At 42.7% G+C, this 15,694-nt stretch overlaps 1 protein-coding gene across 1 annotated transcript in view; it reads right to left on the bottom strand.

Annotated features, from left to right (window-relative positions):
• Nucleotides 1-3,668: 3,668 nt before the first annotated feature.
• SLC27A2 (solute carrier family 27 member 2) overlaps nucleotides 3,669-15,694 on the bottom strand; it is a 55,875-nt gene continuing 43,849 nt past the window's right edge. The window contains exons 6-10 of the mRNA XM_049781500.1: nucleotides 15,133-15,223; nucleotides 13,082-13,280; nucleotides 10,519-10,616; nucleotides 6,705-6,835; nucleotides 3,669-4,108 (exon numbers count right to left, since the gene is read on the bottom strand). Of these exons, the coding sequence (XP_049637457.1) occupies nucleotides 3,932-4,108; nucleotides 6,705-6,835; nucleotides 10,519-10,616; nucleotides 13,082-13,280; nucleotides 15,133-15,223 (696 nt within the window). The 3' untranslated portion in view covers nucleotides 3,669-3,931. The remainder of the gene's footprint in view (nucleotides 4,109-6,704; nucleotides 6,836-10,518; nucleotides 10,617-13,081; nucleotides 13,281-15,132; nucleotides 15,224-15,694) is intronic.

The raw sequence follows: 15,694 nt of genomic DNA, 5'->3' as shown, positions 1-15,694 counted from the left end.
AGTGTGTTTGACTATACTAATTCAGACCTTCATAGTCCAGCGAACCCATTCTATTCATTTAAATGTTTCTTCTCTAGGTTTGAAACCTCTATATCACCCCCCCCCCCCTTTCTGGATCCTACAGTCAAAGTTCTAAAAACTACAACAACAAAATAATTACTGCCAACTCGTTAAAACTCCTGAAGATTCTGACTCCATTCTCATGAAACCCTTCCAGAAAGGTCTGACCTGATTTCCTAGAGAGAAGCTTTAAAAATGGCATGTTAGTGGGGCCAAGGAGATATACTGGAGGGAAGGCCCTTGCCATGTATGCTGTTGCCGCAGGAGCAACCCTGAATTGATTGAGAACCCAGCACCACATCTGATATTCTGAGTACCCACCACCAGGGGTCCCTCCTGATCACAGAGCCAGGAATAGAATCTGAGCACTGCTGGGAGTGGCCCCCTAATTCTCTCCTCACTGCCCTCCCCCAACAGGTGTGCTATCTTTGTGACCTTATTTATTTGTGGTCTACAAAGAAAAGGATTAAACACCTCCTAAATGGAAAGAAATTTGAAGACTGGGGTCCATAAAACTGGGAGCTGAGGCGAGGAGGAAGAGGCCATGGGCCATGGAGAAATCTTGAAATACTGGTGCTGGCATAGTAAAGCCTACCAGGAGTGATTATTAAGTGCAGAGCCGGAAACAACCCCTGAATATCATCCAGGTGTGACCCGAAAGCAACAACAAAAAATTATTTGTTTGCTTACCTCAGCACCACATATGATACTTGGGGGCAAGTATCACAAGGAGTAATCTCTGAACACAGAGCCAGGAAGCAAAACAAACAAAATAATAATGTATATATTACATATAAGACATACATGTATAATTATTCATATATATATATATATATATATATATATATAAAACCTGTCTGTGCTAAGGGGTTACTCTTCATGAAGCTCAGGGGAACATATATGATACCCTATTTTTTTTTAACTTGTTCATTTATTGGTTGGTTTTTGAGCTACACCCAGTGGTGCCTAGGGGTTACTCCTGACTCTGCACTCAGAAATCACCCCTGGTAGGCTGGAGGACCATATGGAATGCTGGGAATTGAACCGGGTCCCTCCCAGCTCAGCTGCATGCAAGGCAAATGCCCTACCACTGTGCTATCTCGCCGGCCCCGTGGTGGTATCCTATTTTATCTCTATCCATACTTCAATCCTTTTTGAAAGCAAGCAGTCTTTAAAGTTGGTTACTTGTCACATATCATGGTTTGTTTATTTTTGCTTGCAAGCCAACCCAGGTGATAAGGATTACGTGGTGCAGGTGCTTCTCCGCCTTCACAATGATGCTCTGGTGCTTGGTCTGCCTGACAGAAGTCTGGAGATGCAGGAGGCTGAGGAAGCCATTCCAGAAAAAAGTTTCTGAGTTTCTAAAAGGAATACTGGAAAAGTGAGTCAGAGGTGGTCAGTTCCCAACAGACTTTGATTTCCAGCAGGTTGATTGCTGGCTCCCTGTGGATTTGCTGACCTCTCATCCCCCAAAGGTGTCCCTGGTGACGAAGAATGCTGTCATTGCTTTTTTTATTTTTAATTAAAAATTTTTTTTTGCTTTTGGGCCACACCCAGTGATGCTCAGGGGTTACTCCTGGCTATGCGCTCAGAAATCGCTCCTGGGGCCGGGCGGTGGCGCTAAAGGTAAGGTGCCTGCTTACCTGCGCTAGCCTAGGACGGACCGCGGTTCGATCCCCCGGCGTCCCATATGGTCCCCCAAGAAGCCAGGAGCAACTTCTGAGCGCATAGCCAGGAGTAACCCCTGAGCGTCACCGGGAGTGGCCCAAAAACCAAAAAAAAAAAAAAAAAAAAAAAAAAAAAGAAATCGCTCCTGCTTTGGGGGACCATATGGGATGCTGAGGGATCGAACCAGGGTCTGTCCTAGGTTAGTATGTGCAAGGCAAATGCCCTACCGCTTGCGCCACCGCTCTGGTCCTGCTGTCATTACTTTAATGCAATCTCTGACAGCCTGATTCTCTTCAACAAGATGCCAAGTCACACATTAGCACACCAGGATGCTTTCTAAAGCAAAGGTGGAACTAACTTCCATCATTTGCTTTAGTTTCTCCCTAGAACATCAATAAAACAAAGGCAGAGATATTTGTGGCCAAGTTCTAAACACTGGAAAAGTCACAAAGATGTGACAGTCTGGAGCTCTCCTGAGGTCATCCTCAAGCACAAGTCCTTTATGCACCAGAAAGTGCTAAGGAATTGTGTATCACTGGGTACAAGAATAGTTATGTAAATGAGTGGAAAGTTTCAGAAAGATTTCTAGAACTGTGTCCAGGGTAGAGTTGGTGACCTTTCTCCTTGGGGTGACCTCTTTTCAGGTTAGCTTGAAGCTCTAGAGATTTAACTTGGTGAAGAATTGGGACTCCTGGATAGATCCTGGTCTTCTGGAAGTCCTCTAGGGAAGGACTGTATCCAAGGATTCTCTCTAGGGAAGAAAACTCTACTTGAGGAGAGGCTGGGGTGAATTTGGGTCACACTTTTTGAATGTAGACATAGAAAACTTGGGGCCCAAGTAAGCACAAGTTCCAGGAAGGAATGTGTCACTGTATGTGTCCTCTGTTCTTGGTATTCTGAAAATGGCTGAAACCTGCATAGATCAAGGACTCTTGCCCAGGAATGGAAGCAGTGTACACTAGTGTAAACTCAGAAAGAAGCTGCCTGAAAGAGGGTCAGTCATATTCATAGACACTCTACACTGCAGGACCCTGGAAACAAACTGTAGAGTGAAAGCTGCTGATGTCTGAGACATGTACAGGACTAGTTGGGGTGCTGACTAGAGATCTGGGACTCGTTCTGTAGCCATTTCGAAGAAATGCCTGGTTTCTGTTTTATGAAGAAACAAATACCCTGGAGCTTTAGCTCCACATGCTGGTAATAATGATGATGGGAGTGGACCAGTATTTGTCCACAAATTCATCACCTTTATTTGTGACCCACGCCTACCAAAGTGAACCCTGAAGTACCTGAAACCTACTAACTGAGCAAGTCTTTTGTTGAGGCTATGTAGTAAGTTCAGAGTCTTTTACTCCTCCAAGACAGTGGTTGTTTCTAGACTTGCCAGGAAGGTGGAGACAGTTGGCTTAACACTGGAGTGGAACTGTCATGGGGTTGTTCATTAATGTGATTCAACCCCTCCCACTTCATGCCACTTTTTGAAATAGGGATCATCATAAGGTTTGGTTCCTTGGGGACAATAGTGACACTTTGTCAAAATCCAGGAGCCCATGTGGTTTTGGGGATAGAACTCAGGGCCCCACACATGTTCAGCAGGTTCTCCACCATTTGATCCCCATATCAAAAATACCATTTTTTTTGTTTTGTCTTAGGGCCACACTTGACTGTGCTCAGGGCTTATTCCTGGCTCTGTGCTTACGGATTACTCTTAGCAGGCTTGGGGGAATCATATAATTTTTAGGGATTGAACTTGAGTCAGCTGTAAGCAAGGCAAGCACCCTACCCACTGATATGACTGGAGATAATAACCCATATTATTATATTAATAATACATCATAAATATTATTATTATTATGAGTGGGAGACCAATGCAAGTGCCAGACTCTAGGTTGCATTTAAAATAGTCAGGAAAGAGACAATATTATCTGACATTCACCTATTTTTATTACATATTAAAAAACCACCTTCTAACAAGCATAGTTTGTCAATACAAATAGTTGCAAATTGAAAAATAATTATCTAAATCTTTTCACTTATAAAGGCTCAGATGTAATTTTCAAAAGCTTCCACTTATTGATCTGCACACATACAAAATTGCACCTCACAATTTTCAATCAAATTAAAGTTGGATTACATCAAGTGACTGTACTAAGTCCATCCCATTTCTTTCTGGAAACATGATGAGTGACCGCTCTGGGAATATTTAGAGTTTCAGAGATTTCTCACTGATAGCATTATAAATGTCCTCAGTCATAGGTATGTACATCTCTGCTTTCTCATCCAAAAAATACAAGGCATCTTTGATGACTGTGGGGTTAAAGCCCTCTTCCACCAGCGTCACTTTGCGGTGTTTGAAAGTTCCAGTGATCTCAATGATATCCTAAAAAACATCCAACAACACATTGCTGCAATGTTTTGCAAACAGATTAGGTGTAAGGTCAGGAGAATGGGTGAGGAAAGAGGGCACCAGCAACCAATTAACAACTCTGATCCATCTGAGAGCTGCTGTTAGCATTTTTTTTGTTTGTTTGCTTATTTTTGGGCCACACCCGGTGACACTCAGGGGTTACTCCTGGCTATGCACTGAGAAATTGCTCCTGGCTTGGGGGACCATATGTGATGCCAGGGGATTGAACCATGGTCCATCCTAGGCTAGCGCTTGCAAGGCATATGCCTTACCCCTAGTGCCACCGCTCCGGCCCCTGTTGTTAGCATTTTTGAAGAAGCGTGCTTTTTTGTTTTTGTTGTTGTTTTTCCCTCCTACACATGGCTGTGTACAAGGCTTAATTCTGGCTCTGTGCACAGGGTTTACAACTGGCTCTGCAAACCATATGTAGTGCTAGGGATTGAACCCGTCAACTGCAGGCCAGGCAGGCAACTTATCTGCTGTACTATCTCTTCCATCCATTGTACCCCTAAAATATACAGTCATGAAATTAAGATTAAACCTCCCTTCTCACTTTCTTCTAACCATCCACAAAATCAAGTACTTCAAAACAAGTACTGAAACACCCCGTTTCAGAACCTTTATTAGGTTTCAGAACCCTTTGCCGGGGGGGGGGGGGGGCAGGAAAGATGGCACAACGCCAGGGTGTTTGCCTTGCACGTGGCCGACACAGGATGAACCTGGGTTCGATCCCGGCATCCTATATGGTCCTCCGAGCTTGCCAGGAGTGATTTCTGAGTGCAGAGCCAGGAGTAATCCCTGAGTGTGGCCAGTGTGGACCAAAAACAAAACAAAACAAAACAAACAAACAAACAAAAAAGAAGGCCCTTTAGGGAGATGGTTTTTATTTGCTTAAATCTTGGTGAGTGAGGAACAGTGACCAATGGGCAGCAGGCTGTTGTCTGGCAAGACTTTATTTTTGTCTTTGGGTCACATCCATTGATGTTCAGGGTTCTGACTATGCCCTCAGAAATCGCTCCTGGCTTGGGGGACCATATGGGATGCCAGGGGATCGAACCAAGGTCTGTTCTAGGCTAGTGTGGGCAAAGCAGATGCCTTACAGCTTGCACCACTGCTCCAGCCCCAAGATAGAACAATTTTGGAACATTTTCTTTTACTGACATTATTTTTTTTTTTTGGTGATTCCACTCTCCATGGTGTTGTAACAGCAATCTAAAATAAATTATTTTGTGCCTCTCAAGGGGGCAGTCTTGTGGGTGGGTGGGACACTGGAGACAATGGGGAAGTGAAGATCACACTGCTGGTCAACTTGGTATTGGAATTTTTTTTTTTTTTTGGTTTTGGGTCACACCCAGCAGCGCTCAGGGGTTACTCCTGGCTCTATGCTCAGAAATCGCTCCTGGCAGGCTCAGGGGACCGTATGGGATGCCGGGATTTGAACCACTGACCTTCTGCATGCAAGGCAAATGCTTTATCTCCATGCTATCTCTCCGGCCCTGGTATTGGAATTTTGAATGTTTCAAACAAATGTATTGGGAAAAACTTTGTAAACCATGGTGCTTACATACAGTTAAAAAAATACCAAAAAGTAAGTGAAAAAAGCCATCTGGAAGTATATAAGTTTCATGACTCTTATTACTGTCTCGAAGACAGGCAGGGGTAGGGGAGGAGAGAGATGGGAAACATTGGTGGTGGAAAATTTCACTGATGAGGGGGGTGTTCTTTTTATGACTGAAATCCAATTAAAACATGTTTGTAACCAGGGTGCTTAAGCAAGGATATCAATAAAAAGACAGAAAACAAAAACCCCATAAATTTCATGACTCCTAATGGTTATTGTAAAGCAAACATTGGTGCTTTATGGAAACCAACAGAAATAATCTTATAGTTACAATATTATCTCATATACAAAGATTTTTTCTCCCTCCAGTCTTTACTTATAGAATAATACAGCTCAATTGAGAGTGTTAACTAAGAGGTTAATATTTGAGACAGGAAAAAAATCCCTCTGGTGGTGATAGTTAAGCCTTTGGTAGTTCCAAATGACTAATTACACCCAATTATATTTCATATCACAAAAGGTGGAAGATAGCAGTGGATTTTTCCATTCCTAAAACTTCAACCTTCCTTCCTCAAACAACAAAGAAGAGGGCGGGGCATTGCATTTGAAAGTATCCATCAAGGAGATGGGGGCATTGGTGATGGGAAGGTGGCACTGGTGAAAGGGGGTGTTTTTTTTTACGACTGAAACCCAACTACAATCACGTTTGTAAACATGATGTTTAAATAAAGATATTAAAAAAAATAAAGTGTCCAGCAGAGCGCATCCAACATAAACTTTAAAAGTTATTTGCTAGTGCTGCCACAGCATGAACATGTCTTGTTATTTTAGGGAGGAAGGGATTAAGACTTGCTTTCTGCTATCATATTTTCTGTTATTACTGCTTTCTTATTAGGTTTTCTGGGAGGGGTAGTGAGACTTTGACCACTGTGGTTGCATTGTAGTAAAGAGAGCGGTTCACTAAGGAATAAGAGAGGGGATGATGATCCTTATAGCAAGAAATTTCACCTGTATTCTCAGAAATCGGGGCCTTGCATAACTGGGCAGGTAGTCGACAACATGTTTGAAGACTTTCTTTCCATCGAATTCACGATCTTCCTTCATCTTGATTGAGGCCATACCAATCCGACCTTCATGTCCTAGAAAAATAGTCAGCAATTTTGAAATGTTGGAGCTCTTTTGTTTATAATGTTTTACCAGAAAATTAAACCAGTCAACTTAGACATTGCAACATAAATTTCTTCTGACTTGTTTGATATTTCTATTTCTAATATATGTCAAAGTTATTCTATAACCTTTTTGTTTCTTTTTGTGGTAGTGTTTTGTTTTGGGTCACACCTGGCTGCTCAGGGGTTACTCCTATGCTCAGAAATCGCTCCTGGCAGGCTTGGAGACCATATGGATGTCAGGATTCAAACCACCATCCTTCTGCATGCAAGGCAAATGCTCTACCTCCAAGCTATCTCTCCAGCCTCAAATTCAAGTTATTCTAAAGTGAATATAATCAACAATAGTAATAGCCATATATTAATTAAATATTTAGTATATGCTAGGTTCTATACTATTTTATGGAACCCATTATCAATCTTATGAAGAAGTACCAGTACTATTTTTATTTTACAAATGAAACTGAGGCTTAGGTGGAAGTGAGGGTTGAGAGGGTAAGGCCATGCCTGGCACTTGGCTGGCCCTGGTTTTATACCAAGCACTGAACAAGGATATCACAGGCATCACTTGTGAGTACAGAGCCAGGAATAGCCCCTATAAAATTCCTGTGTGTGTATCTAAAACAGAACAAACAAGAAACGGAGGCTTAGGGACTTGAAGGGACTTAATCAAGCTCCTGTAGCACAGATCAAGCAGGTTCAAAAGTAGAACAGAGCCAGGCTAAGCTCAGATCTTGTGTGCGTAGACTAAATCTGCAGTGTCATGGACTGGGATGTTTTCTTCCTTCCTCCTTCCTTCCTTCCTTCCTTCCTTCCTTCCTTCCTTCCTTCCTTCCTTCCTTCCTTCCTTCCTTCCTTCCTTCCTTCCTTCCTTCCTTCCTTCCTTCCTTCCTCCCTCCCTTCCTTCCTCCCTTCCTCCCTTCCTCCCTCCCTCCCTTCCTTCCTTCCTTCCTTCCTCCCTCCCTTCCTTCCTCCCTTCCTCCCTTCCTCCCTTCCTCCCTCCCTCCCTTCCTCCCTCCCTCCCTCCCTTCCTCCTTCCCTCCTTCCCTCCTTCCCTCCTTCCCTCCTTCCTTCCTTCCTTCCTTCCTTCCTTCCTTCCTTCCTTCCTTCCTTCCTTCCTTCCTTCCTTCCTTCCTTCCTTCCTTCATTCCTTCCTTCCTTCCTTCTTTCGTTCTTTCTTTTTTTTTTTTTTTTGTTTATGGGCCACACCAGGTGATGCTCAGGGGTTACTCCTGGCTATGCGCTCAGAAATCGCTCTTGGCCTGGGGGACCATATGGGACACTAGGGATCGAATTCAGATCCGTCCTGGGTTAGCTGCATGCAAGGCTGTGCTATCGCTTCAGCCTCAGGCTGGAATGTTTTCATTATCATTATCATTATCATTATCATTTCATTCATCAACAACGAGTGGTGCCACACGAGTGGGCCACAACGAGTGGTGCTCAGGGGTTATTCCTGGCTCTGCTGTGCTCAAGAATTACTCCTGGCAGGCCTGGGGGACCATATGGGATGCCATTGATTGAACACATGTTGACTATGCAAGGCAAACATCCTACCTACTGCATTATTACTCCAGCCTGTTAACACATTTTTTAAAGTGATGTTGAATGAAACATTCCACATTGATGTAAGTAGCACTATTAAGGACCTGCTGTGATGATATGTGTTGAGGAATATACCCAAGTAGAAAACGGATGGAACAGGTGACTAATGCCATTGGTCAGCAGGTAGACTCTTTGGATTCCAGACACCTCCTGGCCTAGCTATCACTAAGAATTGAACAACAGTATTTTCTTTGGCTGCAATGCCAGGTCGGTGGCACTTCTAGAGGCGAATGCCACCTCTGAGATTTACTGATTTAATCAAGGTTCTTAATAGCTTCACCCCCCCTGCATTTCATACTAGCTGTGGGAAAGGGAGGGTGAAAGGAAGGTGCAAGGGCGCCCTGGCTGGTGCCCTCCCCTGGACGCTGCTAATCCCCAGAGGTTGTGCTCGCCAGGGAGAACTCGGATCCTTCTAGCTCTTGCTACACCGCCAAGTGGGAATGTAAGCAGAGAGGTTTTGAACAATTACTCTTGTTTTCTTGTGAGGACGGTGGTAATTAGGTATTAATATCTCTTCCACCTGACCCAACAGACCCAGTGGGAGCCGGGTCCACTTCCCTGAACTACTTAGCTGTAATCAGAGATGAGGAGGAGGAGGAGGAGGGGGCCCTCTATCACCTGGGTTCCAGCTTTGAAATCTCTCCCCAGATGATTATTTTTTACCTAGGCCTCCCACGAAGGGAGAAAACAAGGAAAGAACGAGAAGAAAGGTAACACTCTCTCATCTGATTTGCTTCTTGTTGGAGGGAGGCAGAGAGACTCTCTTTCTCTAGAGATCCCTGCTCTCTGGAGTCCCTAGCTCAGGAATCTCACCTTTTGCCAAAAAGCTCTTTTTATAAATATGGCAGAGTCTGATGCAACGGACATTAGCACATCAATTGTCTACTGGCTGTTTGCTCTGTTGGAAGGAAGGCCCCATTGAAAGGCCAATGAGTCTGAGATCTCAGGCCTAAGCTCTGCCATACAAAAGGTGGTTTATGGCTCATTCATCTCCAGGGGCAAGGCTCCCTTTTCTACACATCTGGGTGAGGGTTGCCTAGAGGGGTACTGTCCACTGTGGGAGCTACTGGTCACAGGTGGCTGTGAAAATTAATTGTAATTAAATGAAAAAATTGTAATTCCCTAGTTGTACTTGCCACATTTCCAATGCTCTAACTAGCCACATGATGACTACTGGCTACTGATTGGGCAGAGCAAGTATAGACTTAAAAAAAAATTATTGCAGGGGTACAATACAATGGATAGGACAGCGGGTAGAGAGTTTGCCTTGAATACAGTGCACCTGGGTTGGATCCTCTAGTGTGACCGACCTCTGAGAGTCCAGCATGGTCCAGTGGTCTACAATCATGACATGGGCCTGTGTGCTAATTCAGACAAAGCAGCAAAAGGCAGTTATGCTTCTCCCCCTCTTGACAGGTGAGGTATGAGGCTACACTTCCTGTCCTGTCATTGTTATAGGGTTAGAGAAGAACAGGCAAACAAACAAACAAAAATCTTTAATATTCTATCTCCCCATCCCCTGACAATATTTTTTAGAAAATAAAAGACAGCCCAAGTTATATAAAAACATCACAACTCTTCAAAGATGGGACCTTTGAATTTCAATTTTGAACCTAGGGGAGAATCCCAAATACCCTAATTTGTGCTTCCCAGTTCAGAGGCCAAGGTGTCATTTGTCAGCTCTCAAGAGACAAACCGGGCTAGGGATGTAAACCAGTGAAAGAGCCTTTACTTTGTACATGTGAGAAAATAGGGTAGATAACACACCCCCTCCCCCCAAATAGTGACATCTATTAATATGGCAAAAGCAGCAAGGGACCCTTGGAGAGATGTGGCTTGCCGGGGAACACAGGAGCAATTGAAAATCTGAATCCTAAGAACCAAGTTTGGCTGTGCTGAGTAGAGCACTTCCATATGGAACATAGGCCAAACATAAGACCTTTACTCTTATGTAAAGAAAATGAGAAAGCAATGACTATGTTTGTCTTGGGATTATAAAGATGTTCCGTTACTACTGGGTTTGGCATAGTGGTATGATAGCATATGTTTACCTGGCACTGGGACTCCATAAACATTTACTTCCTGAATAAAATCAATCAGCCCGAGGATGTCAGCAACTTCTGTGGTGGCCACATTCTCTCCTTTCCACCTGCAAGAAAAGGTAAGGTTAGCAGAGGTCATTGGCGTTCTTGGTTCAATGACATTGGGTGGCCATGTCCTCTGCCTGTGTGTGTGTTGTGGGAGGTGGGACTATACTTATCTTCCTGTCTTGGCCCCTGATTCCCCAACTTAGTATTGGATGAGGTATCCTTCTTGAGAAATAAAAGACAAAGGCCTAGATAGGCCTAGATAGTAAAATGTAAAATTTCCATCTCACCATGTGAAACATAATTTATACCATGAAGTTTTGCTATTAAAAAATAAATACCAGGGGCTGGAGAGATAGCATGGAGGTAAGGCGTTTGCCTTTCATGCAGAAGGTCATTGGTTTGAATCCCGGCATCCCATATGGTCCTCTGAGCCTGCCAGGAGCGATTTCTGAGCATAGAGCCAGGAATAACTCCTGAGCGCTGCTGGGTGTGACCCAAAAACCAAAACCAAAACAACAAAACAAAATATCCCAATTATTTTTGCTGTTTTTTTTTTTTCCATTTACTAACTTTGATTACTACTTAGTTCTGTCAACTTTTTTTTTTTTTCTGTTTGTTTCTGGGTCACACCCAGTTGTGCTCAGGGGTTATTGCAGGCTCTGTGCTCAGAAATTACTCCTCGCAGGCTTCGGGACCATATGGAATGCCAGGGGATTGAACCTGAGTTGGCTGCGTACAAGACAAATGCCTTACCTGCTATGCTATTGCTCTGGACCCTCAACTTTTTTTTTTTTTTTTTTTTTTTTGGGTCACACCCGGCAGCGCTCAGGGGTTACTCCTGGCTCTATGCTCAGAAATCGCTCCTGGCAGGCTTAGGGGACCATGTGGGATGCCGGGATTCAAACCACCATCTTTCCGCATGCAAGGCAAACGCTTTACCTCCATGCTATCTCTCTGGCCCCTCAACTATTTTTTTTTTAAGTAGAATTTCATACTTGAATTTCAGAATTGGAAAGCAAAGAGAAATCTTTTAATAAGAAAGAAAATTCAGGGGCTGGTGAGGTGGCGCTAGAGGTAAGGTTGCAAGCGCTAGCCAAGGAAGGACCATGATTCGATCCCCTGGCATCCCATATGGTCCCACCAAGCCAGGGCAATTTCTGAGAGCTTAGCAAGAAGTAACCCTGAGCATCAAACGGGTGTGGCCCCCCCTCCAAAAATAAAATAAAAAATTCAGGGGCCTGATAGAATGGTGGTAGGGCGTTTGCCTAGCAGGCAGAAGGATCGTGGTTCGAATCCTGGCATCCCATATGGTCCCTGAGCCTACCAGGAGCGATTTCTGAGCGTAGAGCCAGGAGTAACCCTTGAGCACTGCCAGGTGTGACCCCAAAACAAAAACAAACAAACAAACAAACAAAAAACCCAAACAAACACAAAAGAAAATTCATACTTTAGTTCTTGGAAGATTAAATGTTAGTAAAGTGTTCAAACCCAGTGCTATTTTCTTTTTTACCTAATAGAGTTGTTTTGAGTTTTACCTAATAGAGTTGATTTGAGGTTCTCTGAGAAATCATGGGAAAATGGAAAAGGGAATTTTTCCATTTTGGAAGAAGTAATCTGTGATTTGTAATCTGTAAGTAATCTGTCTCTAAATTTCTTTTAATAAAAACTATTTTCGGGCTCAGAGTGATAGCACAGCAGTAGGGCTTATGCCTTGCACGTGGCTGTCCCAGGACGGACCTGGGTTCAATCCCTGGCGTCCCATATGGTCTCTCAAGATAGGAGCGATTTCTGAACACAGAGTAAGGAGTAACCCCTGAGTATCCCCGGGGATGGTGTCCAAACCAACCAACCAACCAACCAACCAAACAAACAAACAAAAATAACTATTTTGCTTCACACACAAAAGGAGAAAGTAATAAGGAAGGAAAAGAACAAGTGAGGCATGGGGAACCTTCTGGTCAAAGGTGAGTTCTCATTATTCTGAATGATTTTATCTAAAAGAAAGTTTCATGATTAGAAACTAAAGATATTCAGCTGTCCTAAGATTGATCAGTATTTTCCCTTTATTTGTTTGAGGGTCACACCCAATAGTGCAGAATTTAGTCCAGGCTTTGCATTCAGGAATCACTCCTAGCAATGCTTGGGAACCAAATGGGATACTGGGGAATGAGCCCAGATAGGCGGTGTGCAAATAAAAACCCTCTCCACTATACTATTGCTCTAGCCCCCAGGATCAACATTAATATAAGATAAAATTGGAGGAGTTTTCAGGGTCCACAATACGATCCAGGTTTTCTATTTTATTCTCAACTGATGTTGCTCAAATTAACTATGCACTGTAGGTTGACACAGAATGCATTTCACTTTTTGTTTTAGTCTTAGAGACAAGGGAGGCTAAATATACATAGCAAAGGTGCAATAGGATATAGATTCCCATTCACCAAATGGTACATGATCCCAAATCAGAAGTAAATCAAATTGTGTCTGGCTTGGGCCTTTCCCCCAAAAATTTAGAGACACCAACCGAAAAGTATCTCCAACTCTGTCATGGAAATAGATAAAGTTGTCGTGGTCAATCATTAAGAGATCTCCACTGTTGAAATAGAGGTCTCCCTTCTTAAAGACATCTTTCAGTTTTTTCTTCTCTGTCTGAGTCTTTCCTCCAGCATAGCCACTGAATGGTGTAAGTCGTGTGATTTTGCAAATCAGGAGTCCAACTTCACCTAAGAGAGAAAATGTAATTGTTATTTTATGTGCTAGTGATAGACAATAAGACAAACCTTCTCTTGAAATTGATGCCATAGTTAGAACCCTGTGGCTACATAACAGCTGTAGAAAAAATGTTATCTTCTTTGTATGTGTTCTTATATGTCCATAAATATCACACACACACCTTACTTACATCACATACACACCACATTATTCTTTTTTTTTTTTTTTGGTTTTTGGGCCACACCCTGTGATGCTCAGGGGTTACTCCTGGCTATGCGCTCAGAAGTTGCTCCTGGCTTCTTGGGGGACCATATGGGACGCCGGGGGATCGAACCGTGGTCCGTCCTAGGCTAGCGCAGGCACCTTACCTCCAGCGCCACCGCCCGGCCCCAACACATTATTCTTTATGTCTACACATTTGTTGTTATTTTAATGCTGATATTTTACATGGATATCATATATATTATAGAAAATATGTATTATGACTTGTACACATAGTTAGACAAATGCACAGGTTTTGAAAAAAGTTTCAAACTGAAAATACCTTAAAAGTAATTATAGTTCTCCAACCTTAATTATAACTCTTTCCCCCAAAATGCTTACCTTATAATCAAAAGTTAAGCTAGGTTTAAAACTATATATATATATATATGGTCCCCTAAGCCAGGAGTGATTTCTGAGCGCATAGCCAGGAATCACCCCTGAGCATCACCAGGTGCAGCCAAAAATAAAAAAAACTACTAATAAAAATAAAAACAAACTACAGGGAACCATATAGTATACCAGGGATTGAACTTGGGTTGGTCACATGGATGAGGTTGGTCACATGCAAGGCAAGCATCTTAAATACTGTCCTATTTCTCTGGCCCCTAAAAAACTATATGTTTTTAGAATATATTTGATTAATTTCTGAGGCTACTTAAATAAACCTATTTTTCCCTTATTCTGAACAATTTTACCATGTTATCTGTTTTTAAATTTTTTTATCTTTGAATTTTTGGGCTGCAGCTAGCAGTGCTCAGGACTTGCTCCTGGTTTGTATTCAGGGAAATTGTAATTGATCATGTGTAAGGCATGATCAATCAACTTATTCCATAACTAGTTTTCCAGCCCCTAAGTATCCATTTTAGCAATAACAGTTTAATAACAGATTAATAACAGAAGTGCTTAGGCCTTACTTTTGGCTTTGAACTCAGGGATCACTCTTGGTATGTTTGGGGACCATATGTGATGCTTGGGATAGAACACAGGTTAGAAGTATGCAAGGCAAACACCTTACCTGCTAGACTATCTCTCTGACTAACCACATCGATTTATTACTTTTTTTTTTTTTTTTTTTGGTTTTTGGCTTTTGGTCACATCCAGTGGCACTAAGGGGTTATTCCTGGCTCAGAAATCACTCCTGGCAGGCATGGGGACCTTGTGGGGATGCCAGGATTTGAACCACAGTCTGTCCTGGATTGACTGCATGCAAGGCAAACACCCTACCTCTGTTCTATCTTTTCGGCCCCAATTATTACTTTTTTAAATTGAGGCATCATGATTTACAAAGTTATTCATGATGGAGTTTCATGCATACAATGTTCCAAAATCAATCTTCACTGGTGTCCACTTTTCCCCACCAATGTACCCATTTTCCCTTCTACCGCTTCCTGCCTGTAGAGCAGGCACCTCCCCCCATTAGGTGTTGTGGTTTATAGTACTGTTATTGATATGATTTCATGAGTAACACTTCACCATCTTCCAGCATCCCCTTCTTCAAAATGACTCTTTCACCATTTTTGTAGTCCAATACATTAATTATTAAAAGCCACTCGATCAAGATTAAAAAAAAAAGGTTAATAAAGCAAAACTCCACTGTACCTTTGGGAACTTTGATGCAATATCCATTTCCATCTCGGACAGGCTCATCTTTCTCCACATCATATTTAATCAATTCATAAGTTATGACTTTCTAACAAGATTAAAATATATTAGTTTGAGTACAAATTCTTTTCCATCAAAAACAATTTTGGCATAGTGTATATGCAACACACAAGTACATATAACTTCCATTTTGGGGGTTGATGGGGTCTTTCAAGTAGTTATGAAATCCTGGGACCCCTCTGATGTTTCTTTGTTGACCTGCTGGTGAATGTGAAGCCCCAACAATGGGGTACAGCCTGGGCTCAATGGTGCTGGGAATACTCTGGTCACCCAGAGGTAGGTCCTTAGGGGCTTCTAGGAATACAACTGGCAGTGCTCGGGGTTGTTGGGGACTGTGTCCAGTGGTGTTTGCTGTGGGGGAACCTCATGGTACAGGGAATAGAACTCAGGTTGGTTGGCTACATGCAAGATATGAGTCGTAACTGTTAATGAGTATATGAGTGTTTGTGGTGTGTATATATATTAAATGCATGGGTTGTTACAATTCTGCATATGTGTA

This window comes from Suncus etruscus, chromosome 10, assembly GCF_024139225.1.
Source record: "Suncus etruscus isolate mSunEtr1 chromosome 10, mSunEtr1.pri.cur, whole genome shotgun sequence".
NCBI lineage: Eukaryota > Metazoa > Chordata > Mammalia > Eulipotyphla > Soricidae > Suncus > Suncus etruscus.
The sequence above is the reverse complement of the archived record's forward strand: the minus strand, read 5'-3'. Positions and strand labels throughout refer to the sequence as shown.